The sequence below is a fragment of the Camelus dromedarius genome, chromosome 10 (genome assembly GCF_036321535.1).
Source record: "Camelus dromedarius isolate mCamDro1 chromosome 10, mCamDro1.pat, whole genome shotgun sequence".
Classification (NCBI taxonomy): Eukaryota; Metazoa; Chordata; class Mammalia; order Artiodactyla; family Camelidae; genus Camelus; species Camelus dromedarius.
In genome coordinates, this window is record NC_087445.1 from 32,688,381 (window position 1) to 32,716,002 (window position 27,622).

At 39.8% G+C, this 27,622-nt stretch overlaps 1 protein-coding gene across 3 annotated transcripts in view; it reads left to right on the plus strand.

Moving 5' to 3' along the window:
- The window catches only part of RFX3 (regulatory factor X3), a 277,032-nt gene extending 266,623 nt beyond the window's left edge, over positions 1 to 10,409 (plus strand). For all 3 annotated transcript variants that reach the window (XM_064490242.1, XM_031449784.2, XM_031449782.2), the window contains one exon: positions 3,431 to 10,409. In XM_064490242.1, coding sequence (XP_064346312.1) covers positions 3,431 to 3,669 — 239 coding nt within the window. In that variant the 3' untranslated portion in view covers positions 3,670 to 10,409. The remainder of the gene's footprint in view (positions 1 to 3,430) is intronic.
- The last annotated feature ends 17,213 nt before the right edge of the window (positions 10,410 to 27,622 follow it).

The following is a 27,622-nucleotide window of genomic DNA, read 5'->3' on the forward strand; positions in this document are numbered from 1 at the left end:
GAAAAAAAGATTCCTCAGCCTACCCATCTCACCAATTCACACTTTTAAGTGGAAAAAGAAATAGCAGTGACGTTTACTATAAGAGCAAGATCAGTATTGGCGTAGTTGAAAAGACTAACAAATACACCTGTTAAGTTTTAATACCGGCATTGCCACTCTCACATGACAACACAGTCTATAATTCTGAAGAAACTCATGACCCATAAAACTACACAGTAAAAGGAACCAGGGCTTGGGGGAAATGAGGTTGGAATAGAGCACGTAGAAACAAAAACAATCCTGATAAAAGTGCCAGCTCAGTTTTTGTAAATATAAAATTTCTAATAAATAAGCACTGAAGAAAATACAGTCCTTTCTTCAAAAAAAAAAAAAACAAACAGACGGAAGAAGAAGATATTTTGATAGGTTTTTAAGGAGTTGAGTTCTGGAGTCAGGGACAAAGTGCACAAAGAATGGGGAGAACCACCCAATTAGCCCTTCTGGGACAGAGCCAGAGCCTGTGTGAAAACAGGCAGGAGGGAGGAGTTGGGGGGTCTGCACGTGAGGTGCCCTTCTGTTCTCTGGAGCATCCTGGACTTGAGTACTCAGTGCTCCGCTTCTATGCCTCTTTGGTGACAGGGGACATTGATGTGCTGGGGAAAGTCCTGTGTGACTCCATCACTCCCATATTAAACTCCTGTCAGTCTCTCTCAATTGAGCGTGCATTAATCCCTGTTTTAGGAATATGCATAATAACACAGCAAAAATAGAAAAGAATTGCCCCAAGAGGTTGTTGCTGCAAATATATACTCTATAGGATTAACCAAAGAAACAGAAAAGTAAATCAGTGATGAGGCCAATCTGTAATTTAGAGCAGGAAGGTGGCTTTTGAAACCCAGGTCCAACACAAGGCAACCCTGATGATGCACTGACGCCAGAGCTTCATGATTCAGGTTTGGGGATCTCATCCCAGGGTTTCTGGAGGTGCAGCAGGAATGCTGCTCCTGGGCCCAACATGAACTGCAGCCTGCCTTCTCTGTCAAGTGTTGAACCAAAGTCTTTGGTTACCTCCAGTAGCTCCTAGTTTTGGTTTTTGTGTACCAAATCCCCATAACTTCAGGTAGGTTCCTCGGAAACGTCTTTGAGTCTTTATAAGAGCATAAAATGTCTGCGGGCTGGCTTCGTGATTGCTATGTCGCCTATCCAGGGGACCCCCGTCACCCACAAGTGGACCTGAGAAAGGGTGGCCTGGAGCACTGGAGCTGCTTCTGTCCATTGTCCTGTTGCCTTTTCCACCCACAGCAGGGAAGACGAAAGGCCCATCCTCCTCTCTCCACTTGTCTACCTGCTCGAAATGAACTTTTTCCTTTCACTGCTGCCTCTTTCATTATAGTTTTGACACTATTTCTTAGCCACAGAAAGGTTGGTGGAGATGGAGCCAAGCAGCAGTGTGACTTGCCCTCACCTTCTTGGGGCGGCTGTGCTGGCCCCATTCTCCCCCAGACTGGATGTTTTGTGAAGTATAGCCAGACTGGCATAGTCAGAACCTAAGGCTTGAGTGTGAAATCTTTAAGAAACTTTTGTGAGCTTTTTCCACAAAATGAGAATTTAATTTTTAAAATAATGTAAGTGATATTATGTCTGTATAAAGATTTCAAATAATACAGAGAGTTAGGAAACTGTAGAAAGCAAGACTTTATAGCCACAAGCCTGAGAGTCTACCCCATTAAAAATTTAGTGTGAGGATCCTTACAGACCCTTTTTGTTTAGACATAAACAAATACGAAAATCATACGAAAAGGTGCCATACGAGCACGTTTTGATTATACCCACTTGAAGCAAATGGCTATCAAATGTACCCCTCTCCTGCAGCCTGCCAGCCCTTTGAACATGCTTGTTCTGACGAGCTGTAATGTTGACATCTGACAAGTCCATTTACCAGAGGCGAAAAGGTAACCAGATAAAGTAGGTGGGCCCAGACATCTTTTGCCTCATCTGAGAGAACTCTGCTTATCATTTAATGCATTACAGACATCATTTCTAGTCAATGCATCTAATCTCAGCCTCGTAAGTCACACATAACACTTCTCAGAGGACGTTGCTCCCTGCAGCTGCACACTGTCCAACCTACACAACCATACATGGAGGCCCTGTCACTCCACTTTTCTCTGGAACCACCTTTGCACCAACTCATAAGAGAGGGAAAGTCAGGGACCCCGTGTGTGTTGAGAGCTGTAGTGGCAGAACTTCTGCTGCAGGTGTGCCCCAAATGGTAAAACTAGACTCAACACTTCTTGGAAAGAGCCCAACTTTGACTCTTCAGTTCCTTGTTACACACCTACTGTAGGTGACATGCCGTGAGAGAGAAGAACGGAGGTCTGGTTCTGTTAATACAAGTCACTATAGTAAGTCAAAAACCTTAGAGTAAATATAGGTACGTTTTAGTTATAGATGAGGCTGTGGTATAATGTGTGGATTTTTATGGTAAACAATAAAACATGTTGAAAGTGAGGTAAAAAGATTTTTTAGGCAGAAATATATCCCCGGTGTTTAAAAATGAGCACTCATGGGGAGGTATTATCTACACCCCTCTGAGGAGAATCTTACCCAGGAGTAAAGCAGTGTGTGAGCGTTTTCTCTCTCTGCTGTGCTTTTGAATTTTAACAGTGCATGCTGGAAAAAATTAAGTGGTATTTCATTATAATGATGTTTTAGTTAATGTAAAATGTATTAAAATTTGGAGGTAACAGTGACTGTTTAATACACCTAATTTCCAGAAATGAATACCAGCTATTACCAGAGAGTATCAGTGTTGCTAGGAATGGAAATTCATTGTGCATTTTTAATCTGATACTATTGCTTTAGTCTTCATAGTTTTTTATAATAAAAATTAAGGGCCTGGCTAATATTGTGATCTACAACATGCATGTGCACAGAAAGTCTGTCCAGCAGCCCCTGTATATATATATATGCCGTAGTTATTTTGTGAATCAACATAGATCCCACCTACATTAACATCAGCACAGATGAAATTTATGTCTAGTGTGGATTTGTGGAGGAAACGGAAATTTTTTCTTTCTTTTTTTTTAGTTAGCATTTTTCCTCAATACATTGCCCAAAGGCCAGCATAGTGTACCAAAGTGACTAATTTATAACAACACAAATTATGCCAGTATTTAATATTAAAACTTTATGAAACTCCAGAGGTCTTCTTAAAAGAACTATTAAAGGTACAATCACAAACCAGACAAGAGTAAATGACCTTTGCTGGGTTTAAAGGAATAGAGCACTGACACGAGTAAGCTCCGTTGAAAAGAAACCCACAAGCTTTGTACCCCAAGGGCTGAGTTTCTTTCTTAATGTGTGTATCAGAGTGACTCTAAAGCGTGTATTGATTGCCCTTTTCCAATTTGTCTTCTGGTAATAGTCTTTGTATTATTTGTTTGTGCAGATGAAGGCAGTGAAGTGGAGAGTGAAATGGATGAGGAATTAGATGACTCTTCAGAACCTCAAGCCAAAAGAGAGAAAACGGAGCTGAACCAGGCGTTTCCGGTGGGCTGTATGCAGCCTGTTCTGGAGAGCGGCGTGCAGCCAAGCCTCCTGAACCCAATTCACAGTGAGCACATCGTCACGAGTACTCAGACTATCAGACAGTGCAGCGCTACGGGAAATACCTACACTGCAGTCTAAAGAATATTAAAGCATATTTTTCCAGCTAACATTAACCCTGTTGATATTGGGCTTAAGTTGAAATTCTAATAAGCCTGAAGGTCGACTGTTGTCAAATTCTATCTGTGCTGAACATTACCTTTTTGGAGTTGTGAAATGGAATGGGTGTATGTATTTTGCCAGGTCTTTTTTTTTTTTTTTTTTAACGTAAACAAATTATTTGCCTCTTAAAATGAGTTTTTTTCCCCTTAGTTTCAGGTGTCAAGAAGGATTTTTACAACACTTAATGTCGATGTTTTTGTTTTCTTATAATTAAAAAGTAATTTACTTTTTTGTAGTTTAAAATATTTTATTGTTGATTGTTAGTCTTGGTGTATGATTTCATGTGTAAGTTTTTAATTAGATGCACTTCTGTGAAATATCAAAAGAAATGATTTTCTTTGATTTACACTGGAGGCATGCCCATTTGGCAGCAGATGCATCAAATTTGCTTTTGAAAGGTGCTTTTCATTGGACAGAACCACAAGACACTATTTTGATAACTTTTTGGAGTATGGAGAGAATACAGAGCATTTTTATTATAGTGCTAGAGGGTTGGGAAGGTCATCTATTTTTCTCTGAAGAAAAATTGAGCTGTGCATTTATCAGTTTGGAGTAAATGACAATTGCAAGAGATTATGCTAATATGTACATAATTTGTGTACATAATTATTAAACCATGTTATTGCAAGCTTCCGTTAAACATTGAATTTTAACTGTTATTTGCATACCAATTCCTCTGTTTAAAGACTACTGATTCTGTGTTTGGGACCACTGCACAGATGCATTCTGCTGTTGAGTGGGGCTGTTGTATTTAGATACTGAAGCTGAAAAAATGACTTGACTTTTTTTTTTTTTAAGTGTACATGCTACTTATGCTGAGCTGGACATACAGGAAACCATTCCATTTGGATGACTTTCTTTTATTCCAGGTCTTTTTCCTAATAGTAGTTCCATATGCTGCTATTATAAAAGAAAATTTATAGAATGCAAGGAATGTAGCAACCTGCATATCGTTATTTCCTTCAAAAAGATTTCCTGGTTTCTAAAGTACGTGGATTTAAATTTTAAACAGAACCTGAAGGCAGTGTAACTGGCACACCTCACTGTTGCTTATCCCCAATTCTGTAGGATTTGGATAGGTGGCTGGATGGACCAGTGCCATTGAAGAATGTACATCAGGGATCATCGTACCTCGGCTATTACATGGTGCCTTAAAACAGAACTGAAGCTAAGGTTTAGTAAGGCTTATTTTGTTCCTGTGAATTCCTCCTTAATCCATTTGACAAGGTGTGCCTGTCATTTTCAGATTCCCGAAGTAAGGACAGGTCACATGTTCTTCGAAGGAAATTTAGGGCAAAGAAAGCCAAACAAAAAGACAAAATTCAGTTCCCCTCTCTGAGTGACCGTGAACCTATTTTTTGTTCTTCGAGCTGAGTATTACTTGATTACCGATCGGATTGCTTAAGGATTAAGGATCAGATTGCTATTGTAGAGTAGCAGGCTAGTTTTAATTACAGCTTTGTTACATAAAACCATCTATATTTTAGACCGTTCTTATCTAGTCATAATTTAAGAAGACTAACAAAATAAGCAGGTACTTATTGAAGTGCATCTTTTCAGTCTCGATGTTTCTCTGTGTGTCTCGGTGTCTGTGTGTCCACACGCACACGCACGTGCCTGTGGGCGGGAGTCATCCACCAAGTCAGAAGGTGAGATCCCAGAGAGGATACGCCAACCCCTGTTTTAATTTACATGAAAAGCAAGGTTCTTTTAAGCACTCAAGTTATTAACAAATAAAAAGGCACATCCATTCATTTAAATAGCTATTTTAAAAAACTAGCAAAAATAAGTAATATATAAATACATAGAGCCAAAAAAAGGGAAAGCACAAAATGACCCAGATGTTTATCTTCCCAGTTTTATTAGAGTGAGGGGTGGGGGGTAGAAAAGAGAGGAAATACCAAATGGCTTATCGGGTCGCATGCAGTACGTTTCACCTGCTGATGCTCGATTGCCTTAGACTACTCTAATCACTAAGACCAACAAAGTTTCTTAGGTCAACTTTAAATATTCTAGGTGTAATTTTTCAAATTGATTCAAATTTTGTATTATACACCTCCCATATTTGAAGGTCTTCACTAGCATCCCAGCATCACCTTCATTTAAATATCGTTTAAATGATCATCACCCTTTTTTTCTCCCCAAAAGGCAATGAATTTGCACCATCACACACATAGAAAAGGCAAACAAACCAACAAAACACCTTCGGCTGCAAAGACCATGTGGCTGCTTCATTGTGCATTAGGAAAGGTTTACAGGTGTTAGCAAAATTGAAAAAGGAAAAAAAATTCTGCGTTTTGTCCCTCCTTTCTGAATTTTTTCACTTTCCCAACCACCACCTCCAGAACTATACTATATCTGTATTGGACCAAATGTATTTACTGCTTTCATCTTGTTTGTTGAATGATTTTAAATGTATTTATTATCATTGTTTAATGTAGGATATATTTGTATCATTAGAGGAATCTAATAATAGTGGGCAAATTTAGACTGATGAAAGTTAGGGATTGGGAACCCTCCAGGATTCAACATTTCTTTCAATTGTTCATGGTTGGTTCTAAATTGGACAGATTAGAGGAATTAAATATTACTACATTTCAACTTGTCTCACTAAAAATATTCTGATGTCCTTTATGAACACAGTTAGGAACTTTAATTCTTTGTGACTAAGGTACATAATCCTGACCAATAAACAAAATAACATCTGTGATCTCTGCTACTTCCAGTTACCTGTAATCTATAGTGAGATACACACACACACTTTTATATGTATATTGTATATGTACAATCACACACGCACATCCTAACCAATTTTAGATTTGAATTGTGAAACATATTAAGGAAAAAGTCATCATTTATACAGTTGAGCAAATTGGAGCAAACATTTACTAAATACTTTATTTCCATTTTTTTCATTCACTGAAACTATGACTTTTCTAAACACTCTTAAGACATTAATACTCTCAGAGTAGATTTATTTACAAATGACAAGCACACATTTTAAGGACTTCTTAATATTTCTTGACATTGTAATTAAACACTAGTCACGAAAAATATCTCCGTAGACCAAGTGCTACACTTTCAGCGAGGAAAAATGTGACAAAGGCGTTGGCTGTTTTTAAGTTTCAGAAAAGATATTTCCATGGACTAGAATTAAGTATCACAGGTATAGTTTGATCTCATACACTTTGAGAATCATCCCCAGAAGATTTGCATTCACCAAGCCAGTGAACAATGGAGTGAAATGGGTGAACCTCCTCCTTGGAACATGGGACCCAATTTAAAATTTTTTTTTGGCTATCAAGTGGCTGGTCACTTTTTCAGGATGCTCCTCCAAACTATGTTTGGACTGACTGTATAAGTCTTACTGCCTTTTCAGAAATCTGCTTTCCTTTTTGTGCTTTTTCTTGTACTGTATAGCACGGTTCATGCACCTCTCTTTAGATGGTGTACTTTAAAAACAAAAAATTTTAAAAATGATTTTTAACACTGCATATCTAAAGTTAGTAGTGTGCAACATTGACTGCCTTTGATTTGTAGTTGACGAGTAAAAATGAACATGTTCTTGTAGGATGCTGTCAAAGTCATTCAGGAATGAATACGGTTTCATTACCGTAATCATGAACCTTTTTACATGAACGCACTCTCTAGAAGTGCTAAACGTGATGCGTTTTTCAAATTTGCAAAATTCTTCAGATGATACTTTAAATGTCTAAAATAATGCTGTGTTTGAAATATTAGTGCAAAAGAAAGAAAACATGGGTCACTGTGATGTCGGTCCTCCCTGTGTGGACGCAAGAAGAAGGTAAAAACTTTGCCAAGTCACCTTTGTGTACAATTTGAGGCAGTGGTTATATACAACAAATTGACCTTTGTTATAACCTCCCCTCCCCCAAATTCTTGGTGAGAAGACGACAGGCATCAAAAATTTGAACTTAGAACTTGTGTTTGTATGAATCATACCAGAACATGGGGGAGAGAGGTTGACATGCAGTGCTATTGAAAATTGGGCTTGTCACTAGATCAGATCAACCTCCATGTGTATGGTTAGAACAAATCAGTTAATGGAATCCTAGTATTTCTGCAAGTTTGGTGATTTTTTAAAAACTGGAATAGAAGCATTAATTCAGTGCTTAGTTCTAATATTAGAAAACCCCTTTGATGTAATGCCTTGTATTAACCCTTTGAGCATTGTAAGATATACAATGGGGGACAAAAGCCTTTCAGATCATTTATTTAGACTTAGACCGGTAAAATATACTCTATATCCAAATGTCTAATTATGCTGTTTTTTTAAAGGGGGGGTAGGAAGAGAAAGTGTTTCCATGCTGAACACTAGCATTTTATATACAACTATTAATTTTCTTCAAGAGGGCTTGATATATTTATTCCCAAATACTCACTGCCATCTAAGTAAGTGTACTGTTTACAGAAAAAAAAAAATCAACTTTTCTAGCATCACATTATGACTCTAGAAAAGGAGGACAAATACATGGGCCTGTAGACCTATGTCATAACTGATCTCTCTGCACATTGAAAGTACCTAGATTGCCTTTAAAAGGTATGATAAAGAAAAGGTTACATTTCTTTTTCTTTTTTTCCCAAAACAAAAGATCTTGTTTATTTAGCTTTAGAAAGTACAATTGTAAGTGAAGCCTTAGGAAGAAACAAGTTCAAATGGATAAAGAAAAGCCGAACTCTTCGGGGGCAGGTAAGCTGTTTGGAGTTAGAGTGCCCATAAAATACTGTCTGGGAATTTCATATAGGGCATAATTTTACCTATGCTCCAAAACTTTAACACTTTGTCAAAAAATTATATCTAGATAGAATGGAGAGCAAAGCACTTGATTTTAAGCTCGTCTGTCAGGAGATGCTATGACTACTGCTGATATCTGTAAATGCCAGTCCGCTTACACAATTGCTGACTTTGTTCAAGGGACGCTCAGCGAGCCCTGGGCCCCTTTTGTCCCCTGCGTGATGGAACCTGAGAGCAGTGTCGTCTGCAGATGTGCTTGCGCTGCCCTAGCTGGGCGCTCACAAAGAGTGTAACCTATTCCGATGTCTGATCAAAGGACATCCATAGCATAGTGCAAGTTTGCCGTAAATGTTGCTTTTTTAGGCAGTTTAGGAAGTCAGACCATGCAAATTACTCACGTGTTAACATGCAATACTCAAAGGGTTTTAATTTAACTCTCTTCTTTTGAATTCTTCATGATGATTTACTGTAAATGCTTCTCAGTTTGCATGCCTTGATCATTGCTGCTAGTGATTTTATGTGCCAGTAGACCTGAGTTTAGTTTACCAATTTTACTTAAATAGTAAAAGCCACTTACAAAGTGACTGCCTAGGATTTTTCCCCCACTTTGGTTTGAAGTAATTGGTAATATGTCCTATTTTCAAAAATGTATTTTGCCTCTTCTTTTATTTGGTTCTGGTATCTGATCCTTTCCCCCCCCCCACCGCCCCTTCTTTACTTTGTTTTTTTGGTTTGTTTTTTGTTTTTAAATAAATTATGATGTTGGGATTGGAAGCCCTGAGTAATGAAATCTTTGGTAAGAATTGTTTATGTAGCTCAATAATGAGGACAACAAATCTTTATTAGAGGAATTATGATTCTGCGGAGGAAAGAGCAAGTGAAAAACTCCCATTGACTGTTGATAACCAAGTAAGTCTTTCCTTCAGTGAATTAATACTTTTGAACAAATAATTGCCTTGTTTTCACCTGCTAAACACAATTTAAAATGACCCAAGAGAGTAGGTATTGAATATCATTCGTTTAAAAAGCATCTTTTGTACCAAAGCAAATTTTTTTCTCTACTCATCTCCATCATCAATTGGGACCTATGGTGGTGACCAATGCGTTGGTTACAGAAACTTTAAGTGAGTGCCTTGAGAAAACTTGGAAATTTGTGCCTGGGGTGGTAAACTTTTAATTAGGTTAATTGTAGTGCTTACCAATCAGTAATTCTCCTATCACTCAGGGCTTTCGTACCTTCTAGGTCAAACTTCTTTCATTGTGTTTTTTTAAAATACTGTATTTTTTTTTAAGTGCCATCATTTAAATTTCACTTAGTAAGTGGCAGATTACATTATTCAGTCCCACAAGCACAGAAACATAGTAACACTAGGAGATATTTGAACATTTATTTTACAATCGACTGAATATATTATGTAAATGAGGTAAGCAACTTTTGTAGAGATTGTATGTGTGAGATAATGTAATGTTCTTTTCCAGTTTTTGGACTACAGTTGAATAAACTTTTTAATTATTTAAAAACATCTTTACCGAATAACATGTGATGGTTTTTTGTATAATGTATTTGATTTTGTAAATACGTATTTCCTGATGTGATTTTTGTGAGAAATGCTAAATCTTTTAGTATATCATGTCCTCTCAAAATTGGCAGGAGCTAAATAATAGTTTGTGGGCGATTTGTATTGTGTACTGTACAATAACTGGGGAACTTTTATAATTATAAAAATATATATTAACTTTTAGTGTGTTGTTTAAACAAATGACTGGAACATACTAAAGATATTAGTAGGATTTTTCTGAATATTTCAGACTTGAACTCAGGCTAGCTTTCTTGTGTTTTTCAAAACAAAATGGTGTCTTGTCTTTTAAAAATCAATAAATTTGTTTCCTTGTTACAAATACATTTGACATGGCTTGATTTTTCCCCCCTCAAATCATTGCTGGGAAGCTGACATTACACTGCCTCATCTGGAGGGTAGTCTCCATGTCATTTACTAGCTTAGAAACAAAATTAAGTTGTTTTCTTTTTTTGTGTCAAATGAAATTGGCAATATTTGCACATGAAGAGCACAAACAGAGAAAACAAAATTATAAGCCCAGCAGGATACAAATCTTACCCTCAAAGAAAATTAGTGATTGAGTACTGTTTAATTTCAAAAGCTGTCAACATTTCCATTGTACATCCAGATTTTTGAATGTTCATAATGTGTTTGTTTTGTGTCACTTCACATTGATATCTGGCACCCAAGTTCCTTGCCTAGATTGAAATAGCTTATTAAAATTCATTTTAATACACTTAAGATACCCTACCCCAATTTTTTTTCTTTGCGTTATATATTGACATGCAGGAAAACTCACCCTTTTTAGTGTACCTTTCTGTGAGTTTTGACAAACCCACAGTCATGTAGTCACCATCACAATCAAGTTTGAATCATTTTTTACCTTGCAGGCATTTAAAAAAAAAATCATCGTATACATAGGGTCTCCTAAAACGTGGAATAGCCAATTCATTTGGGTTTCTTTATAAAGAATAGAAATGCAGGACAAAATATCCTTTTGGAAGTCTCCAGCATGGTGCTTTTATATCATAGGACAAAGTTACTTCTGAAGCAAACATTAACATTCTAGCCCACAGAAAGACCAAAACCATTTTAATTTATATGGACATTTACACCGGTAACATAGAATTGTACCAAATAATGTTAACTTTTAACACTAAATATTTGGATAAATATTATTTCCTTATTGTGTGTCTCATGGTTTCTGGGACCTTAGTCTTTTAATGAGATACCTGCCGCACAGGCTGCAGCTATGATGGATGATGAGTTTAACAGGCCACTTCCACAGGTTGCAGCTATAGTGGATGATGAGCTTAAGAGACTACTTTCACAGAGCTCCTGGCTCTGTTGCCGCTTCCTAAGCTCTGGGGGTGGCGGCGGTGTAAGAATTATTTCTCCATTGGTGACAGTCCTGTGGGCCACCGGAGCCAGGCCATTGAGAGGTGCCCCCCGGAGAAAACCACAAAAATCGGGGCACAGACAAGAGTACAAGCTCCCATCCGGGCACTGCTGGTGAGCTGGGGTTGGGGGGAGGGGCGAGTTATGGGGGGAAGGCAGAGAGGGACAGGGAGCGGGGAGGAGAAGACTGGGACCACAAACAAATGAGCTCTGTCTCAGGAAGGCCGCGGCGTGCCCCGGTCAGGCGGCAGTCTGCGCGGCGTCCTGGGGGTGGGAGCCCGCCCGGCCTGTCTCCCTACTGTTCAGTCCCGCGGGGCCCAGGAACCCAGGGCCCCGGAGGCCTCCAAAGCCGGGCACCTGAGGGACGTCCCCTGGGCTGCAGCCGCCAAACCCAAGGCACCAGACTGTGGAAGCTCCCTTCTAGGAGATACCGACTCTGGGGTGCGGCAAAGGGAGAAGATGGCTCCTGCCAGGAAAAGAACAAAAAGGCCTACAGTTAAGAAAAAAAGGTGGCGCCGGCACTGGAGCTGCGCGGCGGGGAGCAAGGAGCCGGTCCCGCCTGTACCCCGGGGAGGGTGCCGACTCCCAGAGGAGTGAGCTAAATTAGACAATTTAATGTGCGCAAAGGAGGCTTCTTCACTTCGAGTCTGCACGCCGGCTGCTTCTGCGCGGAGCCGCGGGGTGAGTCTGAGGGCTCCAGCCCTTCAAGAACCTTTCTCAGCTTTGCTAGAGCCTTGTGGGCCCTGAGGACCACAGCCCTGTTGGTTTTCAGATGTTCTAGATGTTCTGGGAGCTCGTCTCTGAGGTGAAGGTCTGGAAAGCTGAGGTGTCAGATGTAGGGTAGGAACCCTTCATTCCTCAGGGAGATGTTCTGGGTTTTGAGTTCCCTCCTGACTGGCGGAGGGGGAGGGGTGGGGGAGGGGAAGTTTATGGTGAGACTGTCCCAGCTTTGATCTGGTTTTTTGTTTGTTTCTCGTTTGCCCAGCGTGTAGGGGTTGCTCAGACAGCCTGTAGGGGTTTGTCAGAGGAAACAGTTCCACATGTAGCTGTAGGTTCCATGTGCTCATGGGAGGAGGCGAGCTTAGGGTCCCTGTGTGTCACCATCTTGAATTGAAAGCTCAGGGACCTCTCAGTCTTGCTCGCTATGGAATTCTCGGTATGTAGGATGGTACTTGGTATCTAATCTAATCTGCAGTTATTTTTTATGTGGATTGAGAAATTCCCTCATGATTACACCTAATGATTATGCTATTTAAGGTTGATGGTTTCTGTCATTACAAGTGGTTCTTAATGACTTCTCTTGAGCATTTTATCTGTGCATTTATCCTATTTTTCCCATTCACATATTCTCTACACATATTTCTAGAAGTCAGTACATGGCAAAAAAAAAAAATTTGGAACATGTTGCTGAATTCTGTGAAAGCCTGAACTAACTTAAAATTCCTTCAAAAGCTCTGAATCAAATCACAGGAAGTCCATTACTTGAAAAAAAAATTGTTGTAAAAGCAGCTTGTATTTTATCTAGGATTATTTGCCATTTTGCAGACTGAGAAATCAACACTTCAAAAGTTCCTAAATAATTTGGCAAATGGATTACTCATCAAAATGGTCTTTGATTTTTTGGGGAACCTTTCCTTCAGCAGTTGCCATTTTATAACTGTAAATGCACTTTGGGCAAATAAATATTTCGTACACCAAGTGATCATCCCGAAGTTAAACTTGGAATAGAAGTGCAAATAAAGCACTAAGCACTTACATTACTTACTCTGTCATTTTAATAGCAGCCTGTTAAACATACCTATATATTCTCAGAACACATTACATGTGTTAGGTAGGGGAACCATTAAGTTATGAAAAAAGAAATTTTAAAAAATCTTTCTGATCTAAGAAATGACTCATCATCTTACCAAACTGATAACAACCTATTTCCTTCTAATGTAGAATGGATAGAGAAATTATGGGCTATTTATATAAGGATGTACCATTAACTTGATAAATCTCACAAACATTACATGGAAAAAGAAGCCAAATACGGAATACAGGTTACATTTTTCCATTTATAAAGTTCAAAAACAGGAAGAAGCACACTAGAATGTATGGTTTACCTTTGGAGAGGAGAAAACATTTGCAGTTAGGAAAGAGCTCAAGGCTTTGTGGTGCTAGCCACATTCTATTTCTTGATCTGTGTGATGGTTATCTGTATACTTGCTTTACAATAATTTATTGAGGTAATTTTAAAAAAAATCAAAACTACTCTTGGTTCAGACCAAGGTAACAAGATTAAGGTAACACCTAATGGCTTAAAATCCTAAATCTACCCAGCAGTTTTCTTAAGCCCAGGAAGCATTTATTGGAAGTCGTCCCAAATACTGCATATCAGCTTTACTTTTAACACATTATTTATTGATGTCTTGAACCAGAAGTAGCTATGAAATGTTCATGCTTCAGTAATCACAAGTAAGTACTGCATACCTAATTTCTTATATCTTCTTACAAAAGGATATATTTGTTGATTTAACAAATAAATGCTAAGAATATTCTTTAAAAACAAAAAACAAACAAACAAACAAAAAACTCGGAGTACCTGGTAAGACTAAAGGATACAACAGGAAATTTTGGGAAGTCTCCCAAATTTACAAGCTGTCCATATCCTGCAGAAGTGTTTTTCAGTGGTCTAGAGTACACAGGGTTTTTCCACTTTGTCCACATGGCTATTTAGATGATTAATGTCAACAGGTTCTGTGCACTTGAAGAGTAGTCTTGTGATCTTGAGAATACAGAGGCCTCACTGAGACACTTGGCAGAAGACCAAGACCACTGAATGTGTCTAGGAGAAACTGTAAGAAACAGCAGATAATATGGGCAGGAAGTCACACTCTTTGTATTGCAGAAATAGGATGGTTTACTTGCATGTTAGGTGAGCTATCACTACAATATGCCCAATCCCAGGCAATTAAACCTAGGATGCCTATGGCCATCACGAATGTTTTGCAGAATCCGAAATGCCACACAGTTTAGGACTAGTGAAACTGAGGTGGGAAGCCCCATGAAAGGACTGGCAGGACCTCCAGTTTCTTAACAATAATCTGTAGCTGCATCAGTTTGAACACCTGCTTTAACTAGGTGGCTTCTGGGGGAGAACATATCTGTTTCCAGGTTTTGCTGGGAGAACCTTGAATATTCTGATGAAGCATCACCAGCAACCACCTGCTTTTCCCATAGAAAACAGAGTTTGTCTGAATCTAGTCCTAAGAGGGTTATCTTTAGGAGTTAGGAAGAATGAACCCCTTTTCATAAAATAATAAAGTAAAATTGCATAGAAGTAGGCACAGGGGGAAAAAAAAAGTTCCTCCTCCCAATCCAGTTCTACTTTACAAAGGTAACACCTAATAAGTGTTCTGCTGACCAGCAGGAGGGGAGCTGGAAATAGAGTTAAAAAATACCTTTATAACAGAGTGAGTTTCTGGGTTGTGAAATTTGCACCCACTACACTAAAATTCTTGGACTCCTGTAAATGGCATGGCCTCACTCTCATTTGGCACATTTCAAACTTTTCATTAGCTTTATATTTGGATGTCAGATTAATTAGGAAGCCTGACTACATTAAATTATTTTGTCTGTGTCATCAAGACAAATCCGTGCCGGGGCGTGGGTCCTCCCATCTCCTTGTTCAGGACTGAAGGACCAGCAGAAGGTGTTGGTGGGGAAATGGCCTGATGTGGGGGCTTCTTTCTGTGCTCATCGATGGCAGCTGCTAAGTCATGGTTTTATAAGAAGCCTGTTCTTTACCTTTGACTTAATAATTTTTCTTCACCCTAAGAATGAATTTGAGATTAAGGATTCAAGGAGACCAAGATCTATTTTAAAACCCCACAACACACTCCACCAAGCAAAGATAAAAATGAGATTGTGGGTAACACATGACTTGTGATTCCTTAGAATCTGTGTTACACACTGGACTGTTTCACGTCACAAAATCTCTGAGAAATTAAAGTATGAACCTGGTACAGCGATAAGAGGAGTTTGAGTAATGTATGTGGAGGGGAAATTTATTCCAGAGGGATGACAACTCCTTAACTTAGGATGCTGAAGCCGGGAGAATTGGGGTAGATGTATGCTTGAGGACTGAGCTGTTTCGATCAAGCTCCAACACTCCTTCAGAATCAGGAAATTTCTTCCCTGAGAGGAACCGAAATTATGAAATTTGGGTGTCTTCATTACTGTCCATGGATGCCCCTCTGAATGTAGTGCAGTTAGGGCTGGGCAGATACCACATTCAAAAGAAGCAGCAGGGCTTGGTTGGCCATGCTGGAGGGGTGAACAGTGTTTCACAGAGATGCCTTCTGACTGCTTGCTTCTTGGTGGGTGACATAAAGGACACATATTAGCTCATTTAATTATCCCAACAACTCTATGGGGTAGTTTCGGTTATTAATCCCTATTTTATGGAGATATTAAATATTTGTCAGGTGCAGTTTTGAACACCTGTTTTGGGTAGCTGCTGACCGCCTAATGTCACACGATGGCACGAACCTCATAATGTCCACGTCCTGTAAATAGTTATCCAAAGGTCAATCCTTGGCACCATATGCTCCTTTGAAATAGTCAGCACTGGTTTATCTGTGCCAAGGAAGGGGAGTGTTTTTGTGGGAAAACAAACATTCCTGATGGATCCTGCTGGGAGATTCAGTGGGACGACTAATAACATAGATACAGAGGAGAGGTGGAGGGTGTGAATTTTCCAGTCGTTTTGCCTGCCTTCTGTCTCCAACCAGGCCATCTGCTAACTCTGTGGCCATAAAAATCACTTTTCTGAAGTTAAGTTTCATCAGCTGTAAAATAAAGATAAGAATAGGATCCACAACACAGTGGAAGTGTGAAGATGAAATAACACAGGAGCTTAGCCAGGAGCCCAGGGAGCTCTGTGGGAGGCCTGAGGGTGTTCTTGTGGGAGGGTCTGCAACTCCCCTCCCCAGGGCAGTTCAAGGGGAAGGAAGGGCCTGGTCAGTCATTGCTGTAATTATGTTAGAGGGAAGTGGCATTTTTCTGGGATTCCAGTCTTTCCTTTTCAAAGCTAGTAACTCTTGGAGTGTTTTCAGGTGTGGTAACGAGGACTTACTAACTTGTGTCTTCCTTCTAGATATTTTTCAGATATACTTTCTTTGGTTAATGTTTCTCCCATTCATTCTCTCTTATTTTATTAATTTTTCCTTGAATGTTTGGTGGACTTCATCAGTGAAGCTCCTTAGACCTAGAATTTCCTTTTTGGGAAGATTTTAAATGACTGGTTCAATTTCTTTAATGGCTATGTTGCAACTCAAGTTTTAAATTCTTTCCTAAGTCAGTTTTGCTAAGTTATATATATATTTTTAGAAAAACTTCCACTTTCTCTAAGTCTTTCTATAGTGACCTAAAGATGGTCCAGGACATTTTGTTTGTAATCACTCTAAACATTACCTAATTGGCATTAACAGTTCCTGTTTAACCCATGGACAGTTTGGAAGTCTGTGTTTTACTTTTCAAACATGTAAAGGTTTTCTAGTTACCTTGCTGTGATTGATTTGTCACTTAATTACATTGCTGTCAGAGAATAAATTCTGTATGATTTCCATCTTTTGAGATTTGTGTTTGTTTAGTTTATAACCTTAGTGTATAGTCAGTTTCCTTAAATATCATGTGTACCATGAAAGAATTTGTATTATTTAGTACTGTGTGCAGATTTTATGTGCATCCTTGTGCTCTAGTTTGTAATTATGTTGTTCATGTTTTAAGTATTCATACTGGTATGTTTTATCTTCCTGTTCTTTAATTTACTCAGAGAGGTGACTTTTAATCTCTCATTCTGATTGTGGATTTGTCTACTTCTTGTAATTCTTTGCTTGCTTGCTTGTCTATTTATTATTGGTAATGTTTAGGAGTACAGCAACTTAAAATTATTTTATCTTCCTGAAGGATTGAGGCTTTTACCATTACGAAGTGACTGCACATCTGCCTTGTGCTGCTTTTTGCCTGGAAGTCTGTCTTGTCTAATATTAATATAGATATACTAGTATTCTTTTGACTTAATCCTTTTTCATAATTTTACTTTCAACTTTTAGACATTTTAATGTTTTAGATGTGTTTCTTGTAAATGGATTAAAGTGAGACTTTTTGGGACAAATCATGGCTGCTAGCTGGAACACTTAGTCTATTTACAGATAATACAGCTGCTGACATAATTAGGTTTCATCTACCATATTATTTTGAGCCTTTATATGTCCTGCCCATCCTGTGTTTTCTTTTTTTTTCCCTTCTATTGGACTGAATAATTTCTATAATTCCATTTTCACTTCTGCTAGTTAAGAAGCCATATACTTTTTCTTTTCTTTTATTGGTTAACTTGAAAGAAATATTATAGTACATAATTACATAATATATTATTAATTATATACATGATCAAGATCTGAAAGTATCCAGTTATGTAACTGTACTTCAACTTAAAAAAAAAGGTCTGAAAATGTCAATGCTATTACCTTCCTCCTAGACAATTACACGGGCCTTAAAATGATTTAACTTAATTTATTACCTTCTCAGTTACATGTTATAATTGACACATTAGAACTGTGTATTTTAAATCTGTATTTGTAAAAAAATTCATAATTTTATTGCTCAATGTACCTTTATATTTACTTTGTTTTTTCACAAAGTTATGGTTTGTCTCTCTCAGTGATCTCAAAATAACTCTCAACGTGTAAAACATAGTCAACCTCAATGAAAAACTTGGTTCTGCACAGCTCTACGAATATTTATCATCAAATACCCTGATCAAGGGTAGAGAAATTTTGATTTCTGGATTGTATTTGTCTTGGAGGAACAAATATCCCAGCTCTGACAGGTAGTTTCTTTAGATGTAAGGTAGGTATCATAACAGATACCTAATTTACAGGGTTAGTGTGGTGGAAAAAATAAGACAATGAATGCCGATGTTTTCTGTAAGTGGCAGACACATGTAAAGTCACTGCCCTCAGTCTGCCACTGACAGGTTGTGTGACACTGGGAAGGACCTGGTCTTCCCATCTTCCTCATCTGAAGGGAGGGCTTTGGATTGTTGGACATTTGAGACCCCCCTGCTCTCTGAAGGGTCTGTGATTCTATGACTTATGGTTCATTGTTTGCAATGTTTCTTCCTATACAAGCCTTTGGAGTAAGAGTGTTGTCTTGGATTAGAACTTCTTTCAAATATATTCCCATGTGATCAGAATCTTTTTTCACCTCTGTTAAACTATAGCGTTGCCCACTTTGTCTTCTACGTGTTTGGCACTTCACCTTTTCACAGGAGTCACTCCTACCACACGGGTGACAAGCCCATGGCTGAGTGAGCAGCACTGATTAATATAGCCAGGTGGGAACCCTATCCGGAGCTGTCGCTGCTGAGACGGGGATGCAAGGCCGCAGGCCAGCTGCACAGGTGCTGAGTTGAATGGGAACCAAGGTCTGTGACTGGGCAGCTCCCCTGCTGAAATTCTAGGTGTCAGCAGCCAGCAGTGCTCACTCTTGGTTAGGGACGAGCACGTGGGGCTGCGTGTTGGGCAGAACAGAAGCTGGCGCTCCCGCAGCTACTAAGGCCAGCTTGGAAGATAGTCTCTCACGTAACCTCTGCAGGTGCTCAGATCCAGCTGAAGCAAACAGAAGGGAGGAATGTGATCAAGTAGTTTGCTTAATTGTTTGCATAACCCTCTATTTACTTGCATATCCATCCATTCACTCATTCTCTCAATACCATCCATTCACTCAATAAGCATTAAATATAAAGAGACTTTCAAGAATATTCTTTAAATCCATGAAATCTACTGGTTTGTCTTATCCAAGAACATACTTGTTTTCTCCTGTGTCCTGAATATTTAGCATGTGGGTAAATTAAACAAGTTGGAAAATTCTGTTAGCTTAATTTACCATAATTTAGCTAACAGTAGATGGTGAAGATGGAACTAAGATGTATAGGTTCAACCTGGTTTGGAAACAGAAAATATAGGAAATTAGAAACATGAGCCTCCCCACCCCCCCACCCCAAAAGGAGATCACATTAAGTTACAGGGAAACTTTGGAACAATTTCACAGAACTTTTATTTGCCTGTGTTCTGTACAATAAATTGCTTTTCTCTGGAGAATTATGAATGAATACTTCATGAGCTCTAGAGACTGGCTAGCTAGATTTGTTAAGATGAAATGGTCTAATTGATAAACACTTTATTTTTAAGTTATTGCTAGTCTTTGTTTTTTTCTGACCCTAAGTTAACCAAGAGACAAATCCATTCTTAGGGGTGGATTGTGTCTATACCTTAAAATATAAGTATGACTTTATATTTTGTAGTGATATCTCCCTCAGATGTGGTCAGAAACTGTCTTTTTCTCTCTCTCTCTCAATTTTAATGGCTTGAAAGGAGTACTTAAAGCAAACTTTCAGTGTTTCTCTTTTCAGTGCTGCAGTTCCTCTGTACTCTGTGGACAGTGCCCTGAATGATGTACTGCTGTAGCTCTGATAACCCCCTCCCAGTGTTTTGGTTCTAGCTTGTTTCTGTGCATACACATTTGACATCATGATGGTGGTTTTGTGTAGCCGGTGTTTCTTTTAGATTCATGCACACGTCCACCATTTCTTGTGTTACAGACCTGTCTGGGATTATTTTCATCTACCTGAAGAAAATATTTTTGAATTTCCTTTAGTGGATAAATTTAAAGCTTTAAAACAATTTTAAATAGCAATTTATATAGAGTATTTTATGTTCACTATGGAAATTTGAAAAAAACGTTTTAGACAAAGAATAAATTTGTAAAGAACTGACAAGACAAAGGGATTTGGGTAAAGTAAATGGTGAAGAAATAACTAGGAAGAGAAGGATTAGTTTAACAATGTACAGATTTCTTGGCCCTAAATTCCCTGTCTTTGGTAATACGAATGAATTTCTTTCCTCCTCCTGGTATGGGGTACTTTTCACATAGGAATTTAATGACCTGTTTCAGAGGAAGAAGGGTGATCAGGGGAGATTGAAGTGATCTTCCTGCTTCTGCTGGTTTTTTTTTTTTTTTTTTTTTTAATTCCTTCAGTTTAAGACAGTTATATCTCATAGTGCCATATTTTGGGTAGCATGTCTTGAACCCCATCAGTCGTTCTGTTTTCATGTCATGACATGTAGATAATTATTGTACATTGCTACAGTGTTGTTGAACCCAAGTTCATGTACCCAATGCAGTGAGGCCAAACAGACCAGACACTGGAGTTTGGAGCAGAGAAAGGTTTATTGAGGATCAAGCAAGGAGAATGGGTGGCTTGTGCTCAGAAGACCCCAACTCCTTGATGGTTTTCAGGGACGTGTCTTTTAAAGGCAACATTTTGGAGGAGAGCTGCAGGTCTGTGACTTTCTTCTGATAGTTGGTGGTCGAGGAACTCTGGCTCTAAGAGGTGAAGTCATGTTTGTAAGACCTGGGATCTACATTGTGAGTTCGGTTACCAGAGCTCTGAACTGTGGTGCTCTAATGCCCTAAACCCATATTCAGTGTCCAGTAGATTCCCAGGCGCTGGAGTTTTGTGGAGAACAGATTCATTTCATCTACTTTACAGCTACAGATTGCTGTTTTGACCTGAGTATGATAGATAGAAGGGAACACCCACCTACTCTGGACTGAATTGTTTGTGCCCTCCCCAGAATTACATGTTGAAGCCCTAACCTCCATTGTGTCTGTATTTGGAGATAGGGCCTCCAAAGGAAGCAATTAAGTAATGAAACCATAAGGGTGGAGCTCTAATCCAGTAGGATTCATGTCCTTACTAGAGGAAACACCAGGCAGCTCACACATTCTCTCCATGTGTGTGCACCAGAGAAAAGCCTGTGTTAACAGTTGAAAGTTAAAAATGTATGAATCCACCTACTTAATTGACAGCCCCACCCAAGAGGAAAAACCCACAGCTGTGATTCTTTGTTCTCCCTGCACCTTTGCCATTTAACCGGGGACCTCTCGCCGAATTAGTTCTGTTCTGCCCCTCGTTCGCGTCCCCTCCTCCCTCCCCAGCCGCCCCTCCCCGAGTGCTGACTGGAGCAATCCTAGAAATTTCAGTCATTCTGACAGGCCTTTGTTCCTGCTCCACTTTATTTCGCAATAACGAGTTGTCTTCTCCCAGTAATGGTAATAGTAATTGCGACGGAGCTCTCTGGAGACCACACCCGGCTGGCTGTGCTGAATTCTGAGCCTCTCGCAGCAGGCAGGAGGCCGCGAAGATTTGAGGGAAGATTGCTGAAAGTCCTTCAGGGGCCCTGGAGGCACTGGTTTCAGAGGCAGTTAAAAGACACACTCGAGAATGTATCAACTCTGTGCTGGGTAAATAGGGAATTTGGAGAAAACAGGCTTCTGGTTTCTGGAGAAAGTAAACAGCAGGTGCACCCCACAGGTGGTGGGGAGCCCCCTGCGGAGGTACGGAGCCCAGAGGGCTGGGAGAGTGTCTGATACAGAGGTCTGGGCAGGACTGTGCTACCTCGGGATGATCCCTGAGAAGGGTCCTCACCCCACATTTGCCAAACCTTGAGAACACACTCAACCAAGCTAATGGGGATGAATAAAAAGAGGGGGATTTTGCCTGATGCTATTGTGTGATAGGTTTTTAAAGACCATTTTATGCAATATGTTGGGGGTGCTCTTATGCAAAGCCAACTAGAGCATCAACCTGAAAAATCACATGAAAGAGGAGTTTGGCTGTGAAATGTGAAAAGAAAATGGAATTTTGAGCCCAAGATCTCTGGTTTTTGAACACTAACTTTCTTTTCTTTTTAAAAATTATTTACTGAATGTGTGATTTTTAAAAAATTTTGTTTATTGAAGTATAGTTGATCTACAATGTTGTGTTTCTGGTGTACAGCATAGTGATTCAGTTACACATATATATTCATTTTCATATTCTTTTTCATTATAGGTTACTACAAGGTATTGAATATAGTTATCTGTGCTATACAGTAGGACCTTGCTGCTTATCTATTTTGTGTAGAGTAGTTTGTATCTGCTAATCCCAATCTCCTAATTTATCTCTCCCTCCTCTCCCTTCCCCTTTGGTAACCATAAGTTTGAAAGCTAACTTTCTGAAGGTTTCCTCCACTCTTTCCACGCAGAGGCTCCCAACTTCTCTCTTTTGAGGTAAACACTTTTGATAAGTTTCTTCTTTTATCCTTCCAGAGAGTTCTACATATAGGTAAGAACTTGTTCTGCATCTTGTTTTTACTCACCACCTTATTATGAAGATTCAGTACGTTCCATATCAGTACGTCTAATTTCCTTCCTTATAGAAACAGTTATATTGTTTGCCATAGTACAGATGTACCAGATTCATTTAATCACCTTATTTATGTAAGGTTTTGCAGTTTCTTTGGGCAGTGAATATCCTTGTCTGTTTTTGTGATTGTGAAGTGGAGTTGTATCAAAAGACAAAAAGAGTAAGCTCAGTGATAAGACCAAATATATTTCCAGACATTTCAGAAAAGATAGATTGTTCTGTAGCCAGGATAACAAGGAGCCACCAGAACCCCTCACAAACCAATGGATCAACAACTTGAACATGCTTTTACAATCAGTGTCAACTCCAGGCGTCTGAAAGCCAGCCAAGCAGAGACTCACACCAATAACGCCTCAAGTTCCAGCCAACCAATAGTCTCACCCAAGTAACCAGGCTTCTACAAGTGATGTCCATCTACTAACACCTCGGAGAAGCTGCAGCCCCTGAACTCCATGCTTACAAAACCACACCAAACCAGACCAAACAAAACCATGTAAAGCTCAGCAGTCTGCTCTATGCAGAGACCATGTGACTGGGCATAGCTCCCCTTTACTATAATCATCAATAAATTCATCTTTACCTTTTTATTTCAGGTATTGGATGAGGGTCTCATCTTTTTTTTTTTTTTTTTTTTTGCTAGAAATGCTGTAAAATTATGTTTTCACGTTTCTCTACACATTTATATATTTCTCACATGTAGATTACACTATAACTCTATACAGTATGCTGTACTTTGAGGTGCATTGAAGGGATTTCGGGGTACATTTGTAATTTTCACTTAGATTTTGACCTTAAAATCTGTCCTCAAATCTTTGACTCCAGTCCATCCACAGGTCCTTTTTAGAAGTGGAATTGCTGAGTAATAAAAGGTAGGTGTTTAGAAATTTGATAGATACTATACTGCAAAGAGATTTACCAATGTACATAACCTTCATCAATGAACAGGATGCTTATTTGTCTGTCCCTTAACCAGTAGAATTTTAAAGATATTTTGTGATTCTAGAATGTGAAAAAAAGGTTTTTAGATTTTTATCCTATGTTCCAAACTGAACTTGAATATCTGATCTTTTATATATATGTGTGTGTGTGTGTGTATATATATAAATTTCATTTCCCTTTTTTTGTGTGTGTGAATTGATGGCTTATACCGTGTAGACAAAATGAATTTTGAAAATTATCCTCAAGGCTGCTGAGTTCTCTCAATTGTAGTAATATACCTGAAGAAACTAGGAAAGTAGTAGCAGTTAATTTTTGTTTATAGTTTACCAATAAATGTCCCATTTTATCAATTCATTTCTTTCTTTCTTTTTTATTGAAGTACAATCAATTACTATGTGTCTATCTCTGGTGTACAATATCCCAGTAATGCATGTATAGACATATATTTGTTTTCTTTTTTTTTTACATTTTTTTATTGAGTGATAGTCATTTTACAATGTTGTGTCAAATTTTCTAGTGTAGAGCACAATTTTTCAGTTATACACAAACATATATATATTCATTGTCACATTTTTTTTTCGCTATGACCTACCACAAGATCTTGTATATATTTCCCTGTGCTATACAGTATAATCTTGTTTATCTATTCTGCATTTTAAAATCCCAGTCTGTCCCTTCCCACCCCCTGCCCTCTTGGCAACCACAAGATTGTATTCTATGTCTGTGAGTCTGTTTCTGTTTTGTATTTATGCTTTTTTTTTTTTTTTTTAGATTCCTCATATGAGCGATCTCATATGGTATTTTTCTTTCTCTTTCTGGCTTACTTCACTTAGAGCGACATTCTCCAGGAACATCCATGTTGCTGCAGATGGCATATGTTGTCGGTTTTTATGGCTGAATAGTATTCCATCATATAAATATTCCACATCGTCTTTACTCAGTCATCCATTGATGGACATTTAGGCTGTTTCCATGTCTTGGCTATTGTAAATAGTGCTTCTATGAACATTGGGGTGCAGGTGTCATTTTGAACTAGGGTTCCTTCTGGATATATGCCCAGGAGCGGGATCCCTGGGTCATATGGTAAGTCTATTCCTAGTCTTCTGAGGAATCTCCATACTGTTTTCCACAGTGGCTTTCCTTGCTTCCCTCTCCCACTCTTAATGATTTAGATGTCTTCTTTTACAATTTTGTGTTTATTCTTTTTGTAATTCATGGCAGTTATCTCCTTTCCAGTTATGAGTTTCTCATTTTTGTAGCATCCTGCTTCTTTTCTATTTAGAGTAGACCTGTCAGTATTTCTTTTAGCATGGGTTTAGTGTTGCTAAAGTCTTTTAGTTTTTGCTTGTCTGTGAAGTTCTTTATCTCTCCTTCTATTCTAAAGGATAGCCTTGCTGGATAGAGTATCCTAGGCTGCATCTTTTTTTCATTCGGGACTTTGAATATATCTTGCCACTCCCTTCTGGCTTGTAGTGTGTGTAGAGAAATCAGCTGAGAGCCTTATGGGGGTTCCCTTGTAACTCAGTCTTTGCTTTTCTCTTGCTGCCTTTAGGATCATTTCTTTATCCTTGACTCTGGCCATCTTGATTATGATATGTCTTGCTGTGGATTTGCTTGGGTTCTTCCTATTTGGGACCCTCTGAGCCTCCTGTACTTGGATATCTGATTCCTTTAGGTTTGGGAAGTATTCAGTCATGATTTCTCCAAATACCTTTTCAATCCCCTTTGTCCTTTCTTCCCCTTCCGGAACCCCTATTATGCGTAGATTGGCACACGTTATATTATCCCATAGGTCCCTTATATTGTTTTCATTGTTTTTTATTTGTTTCTCTCTCAGCTGTTCTGATTGGGTGCTTTATGTTGTCCTGACTTCTAGGTCACTTATTCGTTCCTCTGCATTATCTGGCCTGCTTTGTACAGACTTTAGGTCAGATCTCATCTCAGCAAATGAGTTTACTATTTCTATTTGGTTCTTCTTTATAGCTTCTATTTCATTTTTGACATATTTTATATCTCTAAACACTATTTCTTTTAGTTCCTTCAGTACTTTGATCACTCCTTTTTTGAAATCTTGATCTAGTAGGCCATCAATGTCTATTTCCTTGATCGTGCTTTCAGGGGATTTCTCTTGATCTTTTAATTGGTAATGGTTCCTCTGCTTCTTCATATTGCTCATATCTCTCTGGCACTGTGGCTTAAGGAGTATCGGTTATCTAGTTCTCTTGGAGACGCTGTGCTCTTAATGACTTTATCGAGAGGTCTTTGTGTCTTCGCCCTGTTTCACGAACTCAGCTTGCTGTTTCCAGAGGCCCTCTGTTGGCGCCCTTGCTTGTGCTGCTCCCAGTGGCTGTCGACAAGCAGATCCTGCCCCCTCCCAACACTGGGTCAGGTGCTGAGCTCTTACCCGGTGGATGGGTGAGCGGGTCACTCCCCCTCCCAATGCCGCAGTCAGATACTGCTTGGGCGAGGCAGGTGGACGGATCGTGCCCCCTCCCAGCACCGTGGTCAGGTGCTGCGTTCCTGCCAGGAAAGCGGGTTGCCGCCCACCCTCTCCTGGCGCTGGTCGCTCCGCTGCCCTATGCAGCTTCCCACTCCACCTCGGGTCGGAGTTCTGAAGGCAGGCTCAGGGAAGACCACGGAACAGCCCCCGCCCCTGCTTCGTGCCAAAGCTCAGCTCCTTGTTTGTCTTGGCAGCGCGAGTTCTCTGAGGTGCCAGGGCAGAAAGATCCTATCTGCCTCGGGCTGTAAACAAGTCTCAGTCCTGCCTAGGAGGTTGCGGAGCCCCGGGTGTGGATTCAGGGCTTGGCCCCGCCCCCGCCCAGGCGCTGCGCACAGGAAGAGAGGGCGGCTGTGGCTGCGCCCCGCCTCTCTTCTCGCAAGAAGCGCCAGTAATGGCGGGGCAGGTCTGAGGAGACAAAGGCTACAGCGCCCCTCACCCCAGGGCACTCCAGCCGTGTTGCTTCGCTTTTTTCGCAGTTTATGGGGGACCGAGGTTGTTCTGCTCCGTATCCCCTCCCAGCCACGGCGCGCAGCCCCCTGCAGTCCCCCTCGGGCTGCCTCAGTGCAGCCACCCTAGTCCTCCGCCCAGCTCAGGCGGCCTGTCCCAGCCCCCAGCTGTCAGCTCGCATCTCAGGCTGGGTGTTGTGGGGACCCTTTGTGCCTGTTTAACTCAGTTCTGTTGGTCAAGGGGTGCTTGGGGCAGATCCGCGCCTCGGAGTCTCCCCCTCCATCCTGCTGGTCTCTCTGTTGGAGAGGGGAGACCCAGCGAATGAGCGCCAGTCCTCCTTTGCTGCTCCCTCCCTGCGGGATCGGTCCCGCACTGTTTTGTTTTTAATTCTTTCCTTTTCTCCTACCAGATTTTTGGCGTCTTTGTCTTTCGAAGAGGGCGATGTTCTGTCGGAGTTTGCCAGGTGTTCTGGTTGGGTGAGTGGGTCTGTGGATGTGAGTTTTGGTGTATTTGTGGGAGAGGGTGAGCTACAAGCATCCTTCTAGTCCGCCATCTTGCTTTGTATCCCCACATACATTTGTTTTCATATTTTCATTTCTAATTCTCAGAAAAACAGTTTATTATCTGAAGAAAAACCGAATGTTTTCAGATACAAAGGAGAAAAAGAAAAATCTGAGTGTACTAGGGTTGAGGTAGTTCTCTGCTCCCACTTGTGTTAAGCCTACACAAGTTAAAGTGATTTTCTATTTTTAAAGAGCAGTGATGGCAGGTGTTCCAGAGTGCAGCCCTTCTTAGTGGGTACCTGGGGAAGATAATTGGCATGTAGCACTGAAGGTTGATGCAAAGTACAGTGTTGCCCACTCTAAAAGACCTAAGGGGGTGTGGGCTAACAGGTGACCATTTGGAGCTGTCTCTAACCATGGCCAGCGGCTGTTCTTCTATTATTTGGAAAGTTACGAAAGTAACATTAATAAAGT